The sequence below is a fragment of the Phoxinus phoxinus genome (genome assembly GCF_949152265.1).
Source record: "Phoxinus phoxinus genome assembly, chromosome: 1".
Taxonomy (NCBI): domain Eukaryota; kingdom Metazoa; phylum Chordata; class Actinopteri; order Cypriniformes; family Leuciscidae; genus Phoxinus; species Phoxinus phoxinus.
This window is the reverse complement of record NC_136876.1, coordinates 43,998,649-44,020,077: the sequence shown is the minus strand read 5'-3', so window position 1 is coordinate 44,020,077 and position 21,429 is coordinate 43,998,649. Positions and strand designations below refer to the sequence as shown.

Here is a 21,429-nt window from a genome sequence, read left to right as displayed (position 1 = left end):
GCTGGTTTAGGTATGTTTGATTTGGATTGAAGCTAAACTCTGCAATTGTCCCTCCAGTGTTGTAGTACTCGAGTTTGGACAAGTGGCTCAAGTCCATCTCAAATCCAAGACCACACTTTATATGAACAGTCGAGACCAGTTTCTATGAGTCCGAGTCCAGACCGAGTGACCATTCCTGAAAATATGGTCTTGGACTCAAGACTTGAGTCTGGACTACAACACTGGTGTTTCCCTGTCCAAGACCCGTGACTCTGGGATAGGCTCCAGCATTACTGTGACCCTATAGAGCAAGCAGTAAATGGGAAACATTTGTGGTGGTTTACCAGTGTTTCCCAACCCTGTTCCTGGAGGCACGCTAACAGGCACACCAAACTCTTTTCAAACCCTTCCTAAACAAACAGTTGATTCAACTCATCAGCTGACTTTAAAACCTGAATTGGATGGGTAAGATGAGGGAGACATAATAATGTGTACTGTTGATGTGCCTCAGGAACAGGGTTGGAAAAACACTGGTGTATAATCTAGACACATATGGTAGATGGGATGTGATGACTGTATTCTCTGTGGGTTTTCTTATTCAACAATCTTGACCAAGTAAACCAGCTGACAATAAATATTTACACATAGCCTCTAGTGACTCTATGACACAAGTCACATCTGTTCAGAGATATCAAGGCTTGATAAGTCAAATTACAGCTTTCTTCACAGAAATTAAAGATGTTTCTCCACAAGGTGAAACAGCTTCATTTCACCCTGCCGGGTCCAAAGTTCACCCATATTAGACTAAATGGCCTGCAAATTATCAACCTCACTGTCAAGCATGCCCAGCTCTAGACTACATGACTACAGCTGACGTAAATCAAAAACAAACAGCATGTGCTCTTAAGTCAATAATGATCTTGTATTCTTGTTCTGGTAGCAGGTGGTCTATTTCTGATCTTTCCCGGGAATGATATCAGAGCTATTGAATAGGCAAACATGTCCCACAACTGAGCCCTATTGTGTCTTTAACTGAATCTAGATAGCCCAGAGACTATTCCTCTCATCTGGGGCAAATCTATCACTCTCCTTCCACTCGACTAGTTTGAGTCCGACTTCATGGGTAGATCATTCATGGTATCCTGGAAGGGAGGAGTATCTAAGGGTACATTCCCACTAGCGTTTTTGAGTCACTTTAGAGGGAAACTAGCACTGCCTCATGGCAGTATTCAAGTTGACGAAGCAAGCATACCATGGCTCTGACTCAAATGCACAAACAGAAAACAACCTAAATTTCATCAGAAACCCACTCGTGGTACCTCAGGGTTTGATACATGGCCCCCTCATCTTCTTTATATACACTCTCTGGGACCAGTTATTTACTTAATTATCTCTTATATCATAACACTTTGGATTGTAGTGCTTCTTATGTTGCTGTCTTCCCTTGTGAAAAAGAAGTGGGCTTACAGTAACTGTAGTGAATGTGCACTTGTAGTTTACTTCAAACTTAATAACACAAAGGTACCATAAAGTACTACAAGTATTTTTTCTGTACTTGGTAGTTCCATGATATTCTTCTAATAGCGTTGTGTGCTTAATTGTATTGAATGTGCACTTGTAATGTACCCTAAATCTTAAAAGATTTTTTAGACAACTGTATTTGCAAATAATAATCTATTCATGAAATGAAATCCCACTTAATTGTACTCAGAAAGTACACATTGTGACTGTCACTTAAGTACAATTTTTAAAAGTGCACCTTGTAAAACTAAAAGTTGTACAATAGAAGTAATTATGGAATTGCTCAGATGTATTATAAGTCCTACTTCAGTGGGTAAAAAAGCACTCTTAAATTCAACTAATTGCAATGATAATAAAGGGTAATAGCAATACGACATGTGTCAATTTTGCCAAACGTGAATTGAACAATGATCGAAGAATGTGGTAATCTGCATTTACATGTGACCCTGGACCACAAAATCAGTCTTATGGGTATTTTTAATTTATATCATCTCTTTTTATTTATACAAAGCTGAATAAATAAGCTTTCAATTGATGTATGGTTTGTTAGACTATGACAATATTTGGCCGAGATACAACTATTTGAAAATCTGGAATCTGAGGCTGCAAAAAATCGAAATATTGAGAAAATCGCCTTTAAAGTTGTCCATTTCTGTTGGTGATTTTGCTGCATTCACTCACAAAAATATTTTTTTTATATATATTTCAGGTAGGAATATATCTTCATGGAACATGGTCTTTACTTAATATCCTAATGATTTTTGGCATAAAAGAAATATCAGAAATTTTGATCCATACAATGTATTTGTCAGGATTCCACCTTCACATCACTCTCCATTACCTCCCAGATCATCACTGACTCCTCCCACTCCTTCAATCACCCGTTCACACTCCCCTGATTACTGATTCCCATCACCTGTGACTCTTCACCAGTTCCCTTTATAACCCAGCATTCACCTCACCTCCGTGGTCTGATCTCGTCATTACTTGACCACAGACCCACCGTGAACACTCTCCTATGCTAACCCGCTACTTACCCGAGCTTACCTGCATTCCTCCTCGGATCCCATCGTCTCGTCTCAGTCCAGTCATCAAGGCTCCTTCTCTTCAACTCCCTCTCCTGGATCCACACCTGAATACACATCACGGAATCAATCATTCAGCTAAGACTCTCCATATTTGCCATAGACTGTCTCACTTACCATTCCACTGTGTGTCCGCAACTGCATTGTTCAATAAAAGTGTGTTTACAACTTACGTCATCTCTCTCCGTGTTTCAAACCCTGACAGAAGATCAGACCAACAACATGCAATCGGATACACGAGACGCTGTTCCTCACCCAGTGCCCACCGCATCAGCGTCTGCTTCAACCAGTCCATCCCCGGATCCACTTCCGCATTCACCCGCTGCTTCGTTCACTGCCTCTTCCAGTCCCATGGCCAAACCAGCGCCTTACTCCGGCGAGGCGGAGGATTGCAGTGGGTTCCTCCTCCAGGTATCTTTATATTTCACTATGAATGAACAACAATTCCATAATGACGCCGCCCGCGTGGCTTTCATCATCTCGTTACTCACCGGTTCCGCCCTCCAGTGGGCTCAATCTCTTTGGAATTCCAATTCTCCGACCATTCGTGTATGCAAGGATTTTATTCAACACTTTAGGGATGTGTTTGGACAGTCCGTGGCTTCCCTCTCTATCCACGATCAGCTGTTCCATCTAAAACAAGGCCGTTCTTCGGTGACTGAATATTCCCTTCGATTCAGAACCCTCGCTGCTGCTAGTGGATGGAACGAACCCGCTTTAATTACTGCATATCGTCAAGGATTAACTCCGAAGATCCGTCAGCTGGTCGTGGTTTACGATGACGTCATGGGCATAGAAGCGCTCATTCAGAAAACTATCAGAGTCTCTCAACTACTAACTGCTTGTGACGTCAATATACCCACTGCACTTCCTCCGCCCCCGGCGTCCCAACCTGCTCATCTTACTCCTCCAGCACCTATTCCTATGGCAATTGATTCTTCTCGACTAACCCGTTCTGAACGACAACGAAGAATGCAAGCCCATCTCTGTCTATATTGTGCTTCTGACAAACATCTACTCAACAGCTGCCCCATTCGACCTCCGCGCCTTGCGGTAAGCTCAATCTACCATCCTCCTAGCGTCGAACATCTTATCAAAACTCAAGTCCATCTAATAACCCCCAAATTCTGTTTCCCAGTACAAGCCCTCATTGACTCCGGTTCCGCGGGAAACTTCATCTCCTCCCAATGTCTCCAGAAGATGAATCTGAACAAGAAACGACTTGAGTACGATCTCGCTATTCATACCATCCAAGGTAAACCGCTAGGAAGGGGTCGAATCCGTTACAGTTCTCCCATGTTAACTCTGCAGATTGGATGCTTACACACTGAGGAGATCTCTTTTATGGTGCTGGAGGAGTCTACAGCCGAAATCATCCTGGGACGCCCGTGGTTAATACAACATCAACCCCATCTCCACTGGAAGACCGGTGAAATCCTCCAATGGGGTTCGGACTGTCATTCTTCCTGTCTAACCACTATCACCAAGGTTACCCCTTCTCCGTCATCCGCTGAAATAGAGAGTCCTTCCTCAGAAGTTTCTTCGGATATTATCCCTCCATCCTCGTCTGATGTCTCAGAAGTGTCACTGCATTCCACTTCAGTGGAGAGCCCTGAGACTCAACGTCAGTATGAAATTCCAGTGGAGTACCGGGCGTTCCAGGACGTATTTAGTAAGGCGCTGGCCACCAAATTACCACCACATCGACCATGGGACTGCGCAATCGACTTGCTACCCGATCCAACTCTACCTAAGGGCCGTATCTATCCTTTGTCCATCCCGGAACAGAAGGCCATGGAGGAGTACGTAGAAGAGGCATTACAGCAAGAGTTCATCCGACCATCTATCTCCCCTGCCGCTTCGAGCTTCTTCTTCGTGGCCAAGAAGGACGGAGGCTTACGGCCGTCCATCGATTACCGTCAGCTTAACTCTCAGACAGTGAAGTTTCGGTATCCTCTTCCTCTGGTCCCGGCTGCTCTGGAACAGCTCCGAGGCGCCCAAATCTTCTCCAAGTTAGACCTTCGAAGCGCCTATAACCTCATCCGTATCCGCCACGGAGATGAATGGAAGACCGCCTTCGTGACTCCCTCCGGTCACTATGAATATCAGGTGATGCCCTTCGGACTGTCAAATGCTCCAGCAGTATTCCAGGGGTATATGAATGAGATCCTTCGCCCCTTCCTCAATCGCTTCGTGATCGTCTACATCGACGATATACTTATATACTCATCTTCCCAGGCTGAACATCATCATCATGTCGTTCAAGTGCTCCAGAAACTACGCGAGCATCAGCTTTTCCTCAAACTGGAGAAGTGTGAGTTTAACATCACTACTGTTCAATTCCTCGGTTATATCATCAGCCAAGATGGAATCCAGATGGACCAGAGGAAGGTGGAGACCATTCTAAACTGGCCCTTACCATCTACTGTAAAGGAACTCCAGCGCTTCCTAGGATTTGCCAACTTCTATCGACGTTTCATTCAAGATTACAGTCAACTCAGCTCTCCACTTACCACTGCTCTGAAGGGTCGGCCCAAGTCTCTGTCCTTATCACCTGCGGCTCTACAGGCCTTTCAATCGCTCAAGGAAGCCTTCTCTTCTGCTCCAATACTCACTCACCCTAATCCTGATCTACCATTCATCGTGGAAGTCGATGCTTCATCCTCAGGAGTGGGGGCCGTTTTGTCTCAGCGGCAGGGGGATCTCTCCGTACTTCATCCATGTGCCTTCTTCTCCAAAAAGCTTGCCCCGGCGGAGTTAAACTACGATATCGGGAATCGTGAGCTACTGGCTATTAAGTTAGCCCTGGAGGAATGGAGACACTGGCTGGAGGGAGCTAACCATCCGTTTGAGGTCATCACGGATCATCGAAACCTGGAGTATCTACGAGAAGCTCGTAGACTAAATCCGAGACAAGCCCGTTGGGCCCTCTTCTTCACTCGATTCGACTTCAAGGTGTCATATCGTCCAGGCAGCAAGAATTGTAGAGCTGATGCTCTTTCCAGAATTCATCAAGTCCCTCACGAAGATAGTGAACCTGTGCCTATCCTCCCTCCAGCCTTATTTCTCAGTCCGATTGTGTGGGACATTGACAATCAGATCCACCAAGAAAACCGTCTCCATCCTGCTCCGCCGGGAGGTCCAGAAGGGAGTACCTTTGTACCGGAACATCTAAGAACTCCTCTTCTGGACTCAGCTCACTCCGTACCGGGCTCTGGACATCCGGGTAGCAAGCGTACCCTCTCGCTTCTCCGTCAACGGTACTGGTGGCCAACCATCTCCGAGGATGTAACAAGGTTCGTCAAGGGTTGTTCAGTCTGCGCCATTGTCAACACCCCGAGGAGACTGCCAGAGGGTAAATTGGTGCCCCTTCCGATTCCTCAGCGTCCTTGGTCCCATATCGGTATCGACTTCATGACCGACCTTCCTCCATCTGATGGTTTCACCACGGTACTTGTAGTCGTTGATCGTTTCTCTAAGGGCTGTAAATTAATCCCTCTACCAGGACTGCCGACTGCTCTGGAAACCGCCGAAGCCCTCTTCCAGGGAGTCTTTCGTAACTTCGGAATCCCGGAGGACATCGTCTCTGACAGAGGTCCCCAATTCATCTCCAGAGTTTGGCGTGCCTTCTTTCAGCTCCTCGGGGTCACTGTCAGTCTCTCTTCCGGATACCATCCTCAGACCAATGGCCAGACTGAGCGCAAGATCCAGGAAATCGGTCGCTTCCTAAGGACCTACTGCCACCAGTACCAGGACAGCTGGAACCGTTACCTTCCCTGGGCTGAGTATGCTCAAAACTCTCTCCGACAAAGCACCACTGGTCTTACTCCCTTCCAATGCATTCTCGGTTACCAACCTCCTCTGTTCCCCTGGTCTGGGGAGTTATCTGAGGTTCCAGCTGTCGACTTCTGGTTCCAGCAGAGCGAGGGGGTATGGGACTCAGCTCACGTTCATCTCCAACAGGCAATAAGGAGACACAAGACCCAGGCTGATCATCGAAGACTACCAACTCCCTCTTATCAGCCTGGGCAGAAGGTGTGGTTGTCCACCAGGGACATTCGTCTCAAGTTGCCATGTCGTAAGCTGAGTCCTCGATTCATTGGACCTTTCCCCATCGAGAGGCAGTTGAACGAGGTCACCTACAGACTCACACTCCCAAGGCAGTATCGCATCTCACCATCCTTCCATGTGTCATTGTTAAAACCGTACGTTGACCCTGTCCTTCCTCTTCCTTCAGATACACCTGCCATTGACGTACCTCCTCCTCCTCCGGTGCCTGTGGAGGATGAGCCCATCTATAGGATCCGTTCCATCTTGGACTCCAGGCGGCGAGGTCCCCGTCTCGAGTACCTCATTGACTGGGAGGATTACGGGCCGGAGGAACGTTCTTGGGTGCTGCGCGACGACGTAATGGATCCCACTCTCCTTTCCCAGTTTCACGAGGAACATCCCAATCGACCAGCACCCAGAGGTCGGGGTAGACCTCGCCGCCGACAGCATCCTTCACAGGCGTCAAGAGCCGCTTCGGGAGGGGGGGGTACTGTCAGGATTCCACCTTCACATCACTCTCCATTACCTCCCAGATCATCACTGACTCCTCCCACTCCTTCAATTACCCGTTCACACTCCCCTGATTACTGATTCCCATCACCTGTGACTCTTCACCAGTTCCCTTTATAACCCAGCATTCACCTCACCTCCGTGGTCTGATCTCGTCATTACTTGACCACAGACCCACCGTGAACACTCTCCTATGCTAACCCGCTACTTACCCGAGCTTACCTGCATTCCTCCTCGGATCCCATCGTCTCGTCTCAGTCCAGTCATCAAGGCTCCTTCTCTTCAACTCCCTCTCCTGGATCCACACCTGAATACACATCACGGAATCAATCATTCAGCTAAGACTCTCCATATTTGCCATAGACTGTCTCACTTACCATTCCACTGTGTGTCCGCAACTGCATTGTTCAATAAAAGTGTGTTTACAACTTACGTCATCTCTCTCCGTGTTTCAAACCCTGACAGTATTGTTGGCTATTGCACAAATATACCCGTGCGACTTATGACTGGTATTGTGGTCCAGGGTCACAAATGTGTTCATAATCCTGACCTGAGCTGGTCTATACAAGTTATTTTAATGTTGCTGTGCTTGTAACAGTGCCACTGACCAGGGTGGAGATGCTGATTTATTGATAGACTTCCACTTTCCAGTCAGGCTTTTCTAAAGGAAAAGGTTATTGTCAGAAGAAGTTTGTGAACCCTGCATAGAAGAGGAAATGGACTGTAACAGTGTAGTAGCTGCTATCCACAAACCCCAAGAGGCAAAACCCCCATTCATCTGCCCTTCCTCTGACCAGCCACCCAAAACCACTGACCTGCCTGTGAATGTGAGGTGGGTTTGGCCCAGTGGCACAATAGAAAGACCTGAGCTCCACCCCTGGCACTAGACAGAGAACACACACACATACACACACACGCATGAAATCCTGACTACCTTCAGAGGAACCTGCATCCACCCAACTCTATCTATACAGTCTGTGTTTACATGCTAACAATCATCCGTTTCAGGCCATACCACACAGAGACTGGTGATTGTTTATTAAAGGTACAGTGTAACATGAATCATTTGCTTTCACAATGACAACATTGTAGCCAGTCGTAAATAAAAGCTACAAATCTAGGACATGAACATTACTAGATGTTCTAGGCTAAATGAAACCGAGATGTACCACCGAGAATAAAATACTTTTGGTTTGAACACTCTGTGTGCATGTGTCTGAGTTTTATGTTGTTTCACATTGTACTTTATGTCTGAACAGCATCAATCAATGTGAGTACCAGCGTGAGAGTTAGTGTGGTTTGCTGGTGCACAACAGAGAAACTGGTTTCATACCAACCAAACAAAACAATCTCTGATGTCAAACAGATCAAAAGCTCTATTGTGAAAGTTCCCAACTAAACCAACCTTCAGAAGATGGAAACCATTTAAAGTCCAGTACCCCAGGGTTCGATTCATGGCCCCCTCCTGTTCTTTATGTACAGACCAATTATGTCTTTTAAGGACATTTTTAAAAAGTAAACTTTGTCAAATTAAGCACTAGATCAACTAAACCAACCATCAGAAGATGGAAACCAGTTCAGTACCCCAGGGTTCAATACATGGCCCCCTTCTGTTCTTTAAGTACAGACCAATTATGTCTTTTAAGGACATTTTTAAAAAGTGAACTTTGTCAAATTAAGCACTAGACCAACTAAACTAACCATCAGAAGACGGAAGGGTTTGTTGCAAGTTCTCAAATAAAACTTATTTACATGGAAAGAAAAGCTTTGCTGATCACACTACAACTAACAAATACTTCTGGATAAATACTAAGACAAACTAAAGAATGTAAGTGACACGGATGTAGCCAAGACCAAAAGTATTTCCTTTGTCTGGATCCTGAGCTTGTTTGTAATTAATAAGAAGGACAGCTTCAGGGTCAGATGTTCTTGTCGTTGTTGGTGGCCCGAGGGTGGGAGCACTGCTCCTAGATCAGTGCTTACAGACAGGGGAAGTGTGTGATATCTGCACATCCATGAAAAACAATCAGAGGAAACCACTCTCAGCTTTCTGGAGTGCCTGTTCTGTCAGCGGCTCCAAGAGCAGATTCCCACAGACTGACTACAGCCTCTTTGAAGATCCGCTTTCAGAAAAACACCCTGATCACATGATCGTGTCTCTCCACGCAGTGCTTATGCTATAAATGTGATTATATTTAAGAGCTTGAAATCAAAATGTATTGAAGTTCATTTGAAACAGAATGAAGCCTATAAATCCCACAGGGTCCCGACACCTTTTATCCTTATTATAGTAAATTGAAAAAAGAAAAAAAAGAAAGAAAAAGTAATTTATTTCAGCAAGTTGACAAGGCACTGTCATTCTCATTTTCAATGAGTTTAACTTCATGTGCTAAAATAAACTGAAATAAAATATATTTAAAATATTTGAGTATGTTTATAAATCAAATCAAATTAAAATGACAAAAACACATACAAAATTGCTTAACATAACAAAAAAAAAACTACATCGAAATGTTAATAAAAACTATGATAGAATCTCAATAACACTGCTTTGGACCAATAATTTTCCATTCATTGTCCACTCTGATTTTTAGAAAATAAATATGTTGTTAGTGCTAAGCATAACTAGAAATATCTACAGTATAATACTATTGAATTTTCACAATATGGTGTTGATTTTGCAAGCTACTGTAGCTGTATATAATATTGAGAAAGACCATGAATATAGGGATGATTAAAAAAAAAAAAAATTTAGTGATTAATTCTTATAGCCTGCATCATTACACTAGTTTTGTGACCTGTAGGACAGTTTTAATAGTGTACACAATTGAAAATGTCATTAGAGTTAGAAAAGTTAGATTCATTTCTGTGATTCAGTTCAAACTGTCCATGTAATTGAATTGCTTCAAAACTCTGATTCAATCATCACTCAGAAAAGTGTTCATAGAAGTTTCTGTGTGGAATTTTTTACAGTTTCATATATAGTTTTGTAGTTCATCGCCACGTCCTGCTTTGATACATTGGAAAATAAACGTTATTACATTTTCATTTTGTTAATAAAAAAATAAAAAAACAATGTGGACAACTATATTTCCAGTTTAATCTAATCTTAGTTTTAGCTCTTATTGATTCATTTTGAATCGATGTCTGTTGGTGGTTCCTCTGAACAAAAACAACAGTTCAGCCCAGCCTCCAGGATGGTTTATGACAGGAAATGTCCGAGATCAAAGTCAAAATCAAGGCAAAACCTTTTTGTGTCAACCTGCTCTTACAGAAAGTACATCAGGGAGCTTCACTAAGATCCCAGAGTAAATATGCCACAGGGTGACATACCCGTGTTTCTTCCTGACAGAGGCGTTACGCAAGAAACAGCAGTTGACCCGGACAGTCACAGTCGATTTCACCCAACACAAAAGCACTTCCACGCAAGTAATTGCCTCAGAGAAACGGCTTATGTAAGACCAGTCATCTGAAAAACAGCCCTGCTATCTTCACATTCGGACTTCCCCTCGGAGCAGTGCAGGAAAGCAACAGGCTTTTAAAAGGAAAACCATGGGAAGAGTCGTGTGGTGGTCGGGAAAACATCGGAACACAGACCAGGTTTTCTCAATTATTTTCATTCAGTCACTCCTGTTGTATCACAATAGAGATTTACACCTCTTGTATACGGTATCAACAAAGGCCAAAAGATGGAAGTTGCAAAATCAGCAGGTTCTTTAAATGAGGATAAACTCCTGTGGAGTCCCATGTACATTATATGGTGTATTTCTGGCCTTCTGCCACTTGAGAGAAAAGATTTGGAGAAGCGCAAGGGACAGTATTGGGACTCAATGTGTCGTAACACAACATGACTGTATCGTTTTAACAGAAGACATTTGCTATCGCTTATCAAATACCATTAAGCAAACTTCTTTTTCTCAAGGGTGTACGACCTTCAAACTTCCCTTCAAACTGTTTTATCTTTGAAGAGGCAAGTTTGAAGGTCGTACACCCTTGAGAAAAAGTAGTGCGCTTAATTGTATTTGATTAGCGATAGCAAATGTCTTCTGAAAGGATGAGAATAAGACAGACTGGATTTGAGTAACAGTCACCAGATTTCAATGGAAAGATTTAGATTATCAGCTACGAGTTTGATGCAAGCAACGTTTGCCAACATAATTGGAGGTTTGTATTGTTTAAAGCAGCAGTATCAAAAATGTGATCACTGTAGCTTCTCTCTATATTCTCTCTAACACACGATTAATCGTTAAAAGATCGCGATCTCGATTCAAACATCAACGCGATCTCATTCCTAAATGACAATGATTCGCCTTTGTCTATTAAACCCTTGACCTTTGACAAAATCACACTGACACATCCGTGTTGGCGCTGCTGCTGAGCCAGAGAGAGCAGTTGTCATGTACAGGTATGAAACAGATGTTCAACCACATAGTATCATTATTTCTGTGTTACAAATATTTAAATGACCACAGAAATGCTGGGATAAAAGTTTATAGTTCGGATATAAACACTGATGTCTACGATAGCGATCAAAATAGAGCAAATCACCTTTTGAAAGTAACTTTGTGCTTCAAATAAAGATTGTATCAATTACATCGTTAAGCCAGTAGGTGGCGACAAGTGACTGTTAAAATATGTATTTGTCATTGAATCATTCATTCAAGAGATTCGTTCAGAAATGCTGATTCATAAGTCTTTATGAGTGAGTCATTGAATCATTCATTCAAGTGATTCATCCAGTGATGAAACAAGTTAATTCTTTATGAGTGAGTCATTGAATCATTCATTCAAGAACTTCGTTCAGAAACGCAGATTCATCCAGTGATGAAACAAGTGAAGTCTTTATGAGTGAGTCATTGAATCATTCATTCAAGCTGCAGCTGGCACGTAATCGTGTTGCTTGGTAACCGGCGCCGCTATGAATGAAAAGGCGTCAAAATGGATAGAATTGCTCGCTTCACATTTGTTCTTCTTTTTTTAAACCTTTGGTTTTTCAAAGAAAAGATACAGAAACACACTTGCGTCTGTCTGCCGCAAAAGTACTAAATCGTTCCAAAGACAGCGGGCTGTCCGCCGAAGACAATTTTTGCGGAGGCAACAAGCACGCATAAATCATCTCTCACGGTAAGTGACACACACACACTGACGACTGTCCTGTCGACCACATTATACATTATACGTCATCAATAGCGGTTCACTTCCGCGATTTGGTACGATTGCGTTCATATCAGCAGCACACCGTACTGGAGTTCACATGAACCGTACCCCAGACCACCCTTTTTAAGCGGACTCGAGTACAGTTCGCGGGTGCGCACCCGAGTTCGGAAGACAGCGTTCACATCATCCAAACGAACCGAACTCTGACGTCATTCGAACCCGTGTCCGCACCAAAAGTGCTAGTGTGAAAGCGCCCTATATCATTCATTCAACCCTATTTTAAAATAAATAATCATTCATATTAATGAAATTAACTACAGCAATTAACATTTCACCGAGGGCAGTTGGCTTACAGAACAGATCCGCACACTCAGATCATCATGCCAATAGGGCATTCTGGGTAATTTGGTTATGCAGATGACATGAGAATGAATAGGGGGTCTAAGCGGTAAACAGGACTGTCACCATGGGGAGCCCAGCTGTTCTGGAGTCTGGCCTTTTTCCTCCTTGAGTAATGTGCAAATCATTACCACGGCAGCAACACACACACACACACACACACACACACACACACACGCACACACAAGACACCGCGGTTACAACCGTCTGAACAGAAAATAGAGCGACGCGTGAGAACACCACAACAAGATCTTTCTCAGACAGCTGGACAAAATAATCCTCCAGCTTGTGAACACACAGATGATCTGTTCATCATACGATGGGCTTTAAACGGCGGTAATAATGTTCCTCCTGGAACTGTGTATTAAAAGTGTTTACTCAAGGATGGAGGCAGAATGGAGTTGTTTGTCTTCTGTGAGAACTAACTCTTCCCGCGGTGGAGGTCGTCCTCGACATGCCAACCACCCACAGTCAATGACTGAAGGAGCACTATAGGTGTGCGACCTGCCAAGTGCACTACAGTGTGTAGGTGTGTGTTTCACAGTTGTAGCGCTGTTATAATTGCTCGAGGAATACAAAGCCATTTTTTCAACTGCACATGGACAAAAAAAAAACTAAAAAATATAAAAGCAATGAAACTGAATAGTATGGTGGATGTAAAGACACCCAAATTTAGATTTAAGGGTTAGGTTTAGGGTTCAACTGTGGCAGTACCATGGTAAAGTGATTACATTAATATACATTTACCATATTCATCACCCACCCATGCTTTTTGCATGGTGCTCAAAGGTACTAGTTCAAAGACTATCATGGAATTACCATGGATCATGTACAAAATACCATATCATAGTACTTTGTTGGTGTATTTTAACGAGACATTGCATGAATGTACCAGTACACTCACAAAAGTACTGTCGTAATATTGTATTTTAATATATTAAGGACATTACAATCCCACAGATATTCAGATTTGAGTTCAACCAATACTTTTTGTTCAATGGTTGATTCTAATTATTACATAACTTCCCTTGTGAAAAAGAAGTACACTTTAGCATACTTTTAAAAAGAGCACTTACTATGAATATAACAAGCATACACTTAAGTGTATATAAGAATGTTTTGTTTTTTTCAGTAATGTTTTCAGACACTTAATTGCATGTTAAGTGCAATTAAATGAAAATGTATTAGTTTAAATGTCTATGTAATGAAATTAGTTACAGGTCACAGGTTTGACCCACTTAAGTAGGACTCTTTAAAAAACTTCATAATTACTTCTATTGTCTTCTAAATATGGTTAATAACCATTTCATGTACTGACTGGCATTTTTATGATAAACTAAAATATACTTTAATGTACTTTACATTGTTCACTTAAATATATTTGTAATTACACATTTGTAACAATGAAGTTTAGTGCATCTAAAATATATGAACTTTAAATGTAATATCGAATAACACACGAGTTAACATCATAATCAAGTGCTTTGGCATGTTAGTGAACGCACCAAAATAAGTGCACTTCTTTAAAGCATGACAAAAAGATTATTGTAACATAATGATTTAAAACCTGTAATTTGGCATTATTACACTTAAGTCTACTTAAAATAGTCATGAAAGTGTCTCTCTTTAAGTGCACTTAAGTGGACTATTATTTCAGTAATATTATCTGCATTATCAGTTTTTTTTTTTAATATACATACTTTTATGATTTTAAGTAGCCTACACTACAAGTAAACTTTAAATCTTCCAATTATACAATTAAGCCCAATACAATAAGGCACACTTATTTTTTCACAAGGGTTTAGATCCTTTATGTTCACTATTCACCATGGTAAAATGACTATAATCATAAACATGATGCATTAAAGTACATAAAAGAATATCATGGAACTACCGAGTATACAAAAAACATACCAGTCTGGTGCATTTCTGTTAGTTATTTCATGAAAACTTACAATAAACAGTGCACATCCTCGCAAAAAGTGTTATTATGGTAAATATGGTAATATTGCAAGAGTAGCCTACTGAATGATTACTAAATTTACTTCTAAGAATGCCAATGTACTTTTTAATCATCCTAGCAGCGCGTGGTCTCTCACCGTATCCGAGCTCACGGATGTCCTGAGTTTCTCCACCGCGGGAATGTAAACGGGGATGATCTCTCCGTTCCTCTCCGGCACCGGGGGCGGCGGCGTGTCGTCCCGCATCATCTCGTCGCTGATCTCGGGCTCATCGTCACTTTCGGGCACCGGAATCCCCTCCGTGACGAACTCCCTCACACACTTCAGCTCGTGTTTCTTCAGCAGCAGGTCGGTGTGCACGTCCACCACTACGAGCTCCAGGTTCCCGGCGCTCGCGCGTATCCTCGCCACGACCTGCTGATGGCTGTCGCTCTCCACGCGCTCTCCGTTGACGAACACCAGCCGGTCGCCCGCGCGCAGCCCGGCCAACTCGGCCGGGGAGTCGGGCTCCACCAGGCGGATGAACTGCCCGCTTTTGCCCTTCTCTCCGTGCAGATGGAAGCCGTATCCGTTCTCGCCCTTGTCCAGGACGCACAGGCGCGGGCGCTGAGTCTGGCTGGGCATCACGCGAGTTCACCTGTGGATCTGACAGCCTAAATAAATAAGAAATGAAGAATAACTGAGGGTCCTGCGCTCAGGTGCTCACGGGTGAAGCATGTTAACCCGCGCAGTCTCAGTAAATGAAGGGATTTGTTGTTGATAAAGTGTGAAGAGAAAGTTCGAGTGTTCGAGAGTTTGATAGGCAGCACAGAGCACATCAATATACAAATCCAGCCCATGGAGGAGTGACTCCTCCTCCTCCTCCTCCTCCTCCTCTTCTGCTGCACGCTCAGGATGTCAGGACAGGGTGAACTGGGGTCTTCTCATTCTCTGGGACTTTTTTTTTCCCTCGCACTTTCCATTTTGCACTGTTGTTTACTGTGATGTCATCCATACAATCAGTTTTTTCGTCTTTTACAGAAATTAAACACATCAAGCATGCAATCAGACATTTTTTAATTAAGTTAATTTAAGATTTTTTTTAAGATTTTGTATTTTCAGGGGATTCTATGGTAGCCTACTCATTTATATTTACGCTGTATTTATAATCTATTTATTCACTTTTTGAGCATAGACCTGAAAAATTCGTCATAAATCTTAAATAGAGCCAAAGACAAAAAGACAACACGTGACAGATTATTGCTGAAGTGAAAAAAAGTTTGAAAGAGTGAACTTAAAAAAAAAGTTACAGAATGTTGTTATGAAAAATATGAAATGTATTTTCAAAACCATGTTTTACTCTAAAACTGTGAGAAAATCAAAGCCATAAATCTAAACAAGACTTTGTTCAAAATTTGAGGTTGATATCTCAAAAAATGAGCTTTCAGTGAGCTTTTGTATGGTCGCCAAAACGTCTAGGTGAAATCGTCACTAGTCTCCCATTAATTTCCAATGCTGTAATTTTTATCGCAAAGAGCACAAGTGTGACTGTTTTTTTTTTTCAGGACATTTTAATCTGTTCGAATCATGTCCGTGAATTATTATTTTTTATTTATTTTTTCACATAGCAAGGGTCAAAACTTTCATACCATTCCGATAAAAAAAAAAAAAAAATCACACCAGAGGGTTTTTAATAGGCTACAGTATCAAAATGTGCACACTGACTTGCCCTATGAAGGAGTAAATGTAGGCTACACATTAGAACGCCCCAATACTTATCTGAATTCCTCCAATACTGCTATGGGAAACTGGAGCTAGTTGTCATATAAGCTAGTAATATGGTTCTGAGGCAAACTACGGTTCTGTGTTTCCACTGTGACAATTTACACCATAATGCACCACATGTCGCACTAATGGACTAGCCTACACTAAAAAAAGGTTGCTGCCTTAAATTTAGTACCAATAACTTGGATGTTTAAGTCAAATCAACTTAAATTATGCCACACTCTAAAAAAAAGTGGTTCTTCAGCGGTTCTTTGCAGTGCTTATGGTGCTATATAGCACCACTGCCATTTTAAAAACCTGTTAAGCCCAGTTTGGTTCTTCAGCAGTTCTTCAGCGGTTCTTTGAGGTGCTCTTATGGTTCTACATAGCACCATTTGACAAAGGTGAGGTGCTATATGGCACTTAAAGTAGTTCCCCTATGATTACGAGCCAATGAACCATTAAACTTATTTTTTGAAAAAATACTTGAATCTTGGTTAACTTATTTTAAAACAAGTTGAAATTGCTTATTTTGACGAGTAAAAACAATGCATGTAATGAAAACAATGTAAAAACATAGCCTATATTGTCATAACTTCTTCATTTTTACACTGCAATGCATGATAAACATCAGAGGGTGTCATTCTTGTTTTGTAATAACGTTACAAAAGAAAACGGCGCATAATGCTTCCTGTTATGTCCTTTGGGCCATTGTTTTATGATTTTGCTTTAAGTGTGTTTGTTGCTTAAAAAACTTTGCTATAGGCCTATGGAAGATTGAGTTGATTTGAGACATGTACGAAGTGCATTTTGAATGTGAAATTAACTGTTGTGCCGATCGAGCTGCAAGTTGAGAAATGTGTGACTGTGAAGAGTTTTGAAAAAGTGACTCAAGCCTATTAGCGAATGTAAAAAAAAACAAAATAAAATAAAAACACGATCTTCCAAATGATCGTCTTAATCGCATGTCAGATTTAGTGTAAGAAAGGAAGCCTTTACTGAGTCTGAGATCAGTAAAACAGAAACGGAGTCGCAAGATATTTAGCAAACAGGTGCAGTGCGGTCACATGACTCAAAATAACCAATAGCAGTCCACAGACCAATGTCTCGCCAAGCTCAAATAACGTTTACATTTATTAATCTGGCAGATGATTTTATGCAAAACAACGTACATAGTACAACACAAGCATTTGCTCATTCAAATAAGACTTGTTCATCTTCTCCGAGACCCATCCGTCAACCTGACGTTCACCTAATTCACTTTATTTAAAAGTACAGGACACATATAAACTTGAAAGATAAGGCAACAATTAAATCGATAAACTCATTATTTATTCGTAATTCTCGGTGTGTAACACCGCCCCCCTGTGGCTTTAAATACTAACAAATGAATCGATGGAAAACACCCAAACAAAGCACTGAAAACAAAAAGCCCTCTCTTACAATACACATGTGGTTACATTGAACTTTCTCATGGCACTTTGTGACCACTGTGAAAAAATAATATTTTACAATAGGCCAAGTATTCACATAAATCCCTATGCATATCAGACAATCATACTAGTGAGTGCGACATGTGAAATGAAACCCATATTACGTCATGATCAAGGCCTGACTCAGTCAAGCTGTGCTATGATTGTTTTCAAGTCAATATATACACTGATTGTAAACATAATACTGAACAGAAGCTGATATTTTTGACTCTGCAAGACACTCAAATATACAGGCTTTTATAAACACTAGACACAAGCTCACTGCCCGGCACATTTGCGTGGCGTATAATGTAATGTAACACCAATATATTTGATGCTGTGTGTAGACAGAGGCTATAACCATCAGAGAAAAATCATGTTACACAGACAGACGTACCTGGAAACTGTACACACCTGGATTAATGCGGTTTATAAAGCAGAAACCAGAGGCTTATTACTCTGATGTACCTCAGCAGTATTTTGGCTGTATATTCCTGACTAGAAAGCAAAGAGGGGTCTGGGGGGGATCATCGGACACATCAAAACAACGTTCACACACACACATCTTCGTATAGAAATATCTTGGACGTGGAGGAGGTCCGTCACACGCGGCAACAGCTGGACTTCTGCTTCTGTGAGTCGATGTAATCGTGGATCTTGAACTTGGGCTCGTGGGGCTGCTGGAGGTTTCTGTGCTTCAGTTCTCTGTGTGGAGATTACGGAGAGACTTTTGAAATGTTGTGTGGCAAACTTTAAGTGTTGGTTTGACAAAGCCTTAAAAACACCTTTAAGTCAATGTAGTTTGAAGGCCCGTGTGAAAAAGATGAACAACATGACATTACGTGCATGCCAATTATTATTTATTTAACAAAAACCAGGCCAAAATGGAAAAGCCATGTGTGACAAACTAAGCACAGCCTCACTGTTTCCATATGAATTAAGAGAGTAATTATCAATCGGTCTCTGCTGATCAAATGTCTTTGATTGTGATCTCCTCTATAAAAGCAGAAGTGTTGTCAGTTTGCAGGTCTGGATCATTCAGGTGTGTGTGTTCACACACAATAACAAGGAGGAAAGACATCAGCAATGATCTTAGAGAAGCAGTTGCTGCTGCCATCAATCTGAGAAGGGTTATACGGCCATTTCCAAACCATCCGAAGTCCATTATTCTACAGCGAGGAAGATTATTCACAAGTGGAAAACATTCAAGACAGTTGCTAATCTTCCCAGGAGTGGACGTCCCAGCAAACAGAGAAAACACAAAACACCCAAGAGCTTCATCTCAGACTCTACAGGCCTCAGTTAACATGTGAAATGTTCAAGTTCATTGCAGTGACCCAGTCAAAGTCCAGACCTCAGAAGAGACCCACAAACCTCAATGAACTGAAGCAACATTGTAAAGAAAAGTGGGACAAAACTCCTCTACATCAATGTGAGAGACTGATGCTGTCACACAGAGAACGATTCTTTAAACTTATTGCTGCTAAAGGTGGCTCTACAAGCTATTGAATCATAGGGTGTAATTAGTTTTTCACACATGGCTTCATTTTGGCTTTATTTTTGTTAAATAAATAATGACACTGTGTAATGTGTCATGTGTTGTTGTTCATCTGAGGTTGTATTTACCAAATTTTAAGAGTTGCTAAAGACCAGAAGATTTTTATTATACATATGATCAATAGTAATAGTGACACTTGTTTTAAAAGTTAAAAATCACTTAGTATATGTGACCCTGGATCACAAAACCAGTCACGAGTCGCACGGGTATATTTGTGGCAATAGCCAACAATGCATTGTATGGGTCAAAATCATCGATTTTTTATTTTATGCCAAAAATCATTAGGATATTAAAAAAAGATCATGTTCCATGAAGATATTTTGTACATTTCCAACAGTAAATATATAAAATATTCATTTTTGTGAGTGAATGCAGCACAATCGTGAACATAAATGTTCAACTTTAAAGGCGATTTTCTCAATGTTTCGATTTTTTTGCACCCTCAGATTCCAGATTTTCAATAGTTGTATCTCGACCAAATATTGTCCTATCCTAACAAACCATACATAAATGGAAAGCTTTCAGATGATGTATAAATCTCAATAAATAAATAAAAGACCCATATGACTGGTTTTGTGGTCCAGGGTCACATATAATGAATAAAGAGAGTCTCAGACCTTGCTATGGCTTGGAAAGCGAGTTCCACATTGACACCGGTCTTGGCACTTGTCTCCATGAAAGGGACTCCATATTGCTTTAGTAAAGAAAAAGAAAGTGTTGAAGTTCAATACAAATAACAGTTCACTGATCATTTGTATGCGTGTCAAATACACGCGTCCACTCGTACCTTCGCCAGCTTCTCCCCTTCTTCGTGTGTGATGACCCTCTCGGCAGCCATGTCTGACTGGAGGAACACAAGCACACATCAAAAAGACATTTTATTACCGATATACATATCCTTGTTATCCTACAAAGTCAAGCTAACCAACAAGAGTGTGAATAGAGGTCCAGTTTTTAATATGCTGTTATGGTTTTATTAAAGAAACATTGAGATAAACATTACATATACACAATGTAATAATAGGGTAATAGTGTAGGCACAGATTCTGATGCTCTACCTTCAGACTTTGATTTCATCCAGTTATAGGATATTAAACATATTTGTTATTTTGAGCTGATTTTCAGAACATGCATTGTCGTCATATGTCGTGCGTCTCCTAGAAACGAGGCGTGCGCTTCTGCGCGAGTTCGTTTTCAGAACGGCATAAAAGTCTGTCGTATGTCATCCTCAGTCGTTTAGTTTATGATGACCAGTTTTTCTCTTTAAACATTCACAATGTTGGCAAGTAACACGCTGAATTAAACGTAAAATTAATCAGTAATCTGTTTTATTTACATCGTCAAAACGAGAGCCGCAGGACATTTTACATTGCTGTTTTTATTATGCTTATATGCCGCAGTGGCTCCTTTCTTTTCGTTATGTTTATTTTACGATTAGAGTTAGGATTAAAGGTACAATATGTAAGAATTTTTTAATAAAATATCCAAAAATCACTTGCACAGTGTGATATATTTCCAGCAGTTTTTTATTTACAATATCCCAAAAAAGTCTCCAAAGATTTTTTATTTCCGAGAAATTCCAATTTTAAATAATGGCCCGTCCCAGAAAAAAAATGTTGCCTGTCAATGACGCAATATCCGCGCTATCCTCGATTTCCGCTCGTACTGCTATAGCCATGGCGTAACCATGGCGACAGACGTGGACAACTGCGAAGTGCATAACGTTTAGCGGCACGCTGTTCTTATTACGTTCAAACATTAAGGACCATGGCAAGCAGACTTTGGGACAAAAAACTAAAATTAGGCTCAATATCGGCGTGGCGTTTTCGAGATGCTGAGAGCTCCACGTCCGTGACCAATTTGGACTTGACAGAGCTTCACGAATCAGGACTTGACAGCGACACCGCTCTTGCAAATACTTTATTAGACAGGTGAGCAAATGTACATAAAACAAATCAATGGTATATATAGGTCAACATGATGAAATGTTAGAA

General features: G+C 41.5%; 2 protein-coding genes across 5 annotated transcripts in view; both read right to left on the bottom strand.

Annotated features, from left to right (window-relative positions):
• Positions 1-15,467, bottom strand: part of nherf1b (NHERF family PDZ scaffold protein 1b) — a 45,066-nt gene extending 29,599 nt beyond the window's left edge. For both annotated transcript variants that reach the window (XM_079624830.1, XM_079624831.1), the window contains exon 1: positions 14,801-15,467. In XM_079624830.1, the coding sequence (XP_079480956.1) occupies positions 14,801-15,286 (486 nt within the window). In that variant the 5' untranslated portion in view covers positions 15,287-15,467. The remainder of the gene's footprint in view (positions 1-14,800) is intronic.
• A 2,054-nt stretch (positions 15,468-17,521) lies between these two features.
• The window catches only part of LOC307004864 (ras-related protein Rab-37), a 35,683-nt gene continuing 31,775 nt past the window's right edge, over positions 17,522-21,429 (bottom strand). For all 3 annotated transcript variants that reach the window (XM_079624406.1, XM_079624404.1, XM_079624405.1), the window contains 3 exons: positions 20,223-20,279; positions 20,053-20,129; positions 17,522-18,582 (listed from right to left, as the gene is read on the bottom strand). In XM_079624406.1, the coding sequence (XP_079480532.1) occupies positions 18,480-18,582; positions 20,053-20,129; positions 20,223-20,279 (237 nt within the window). In that variant the 3' untranslated portion in view covers positions 17,522-18,479. The remainder of the gene's footprint in view (positions 18,583-20,052; positions 20,130-20,222; positions 20,280-21,429) is intronic.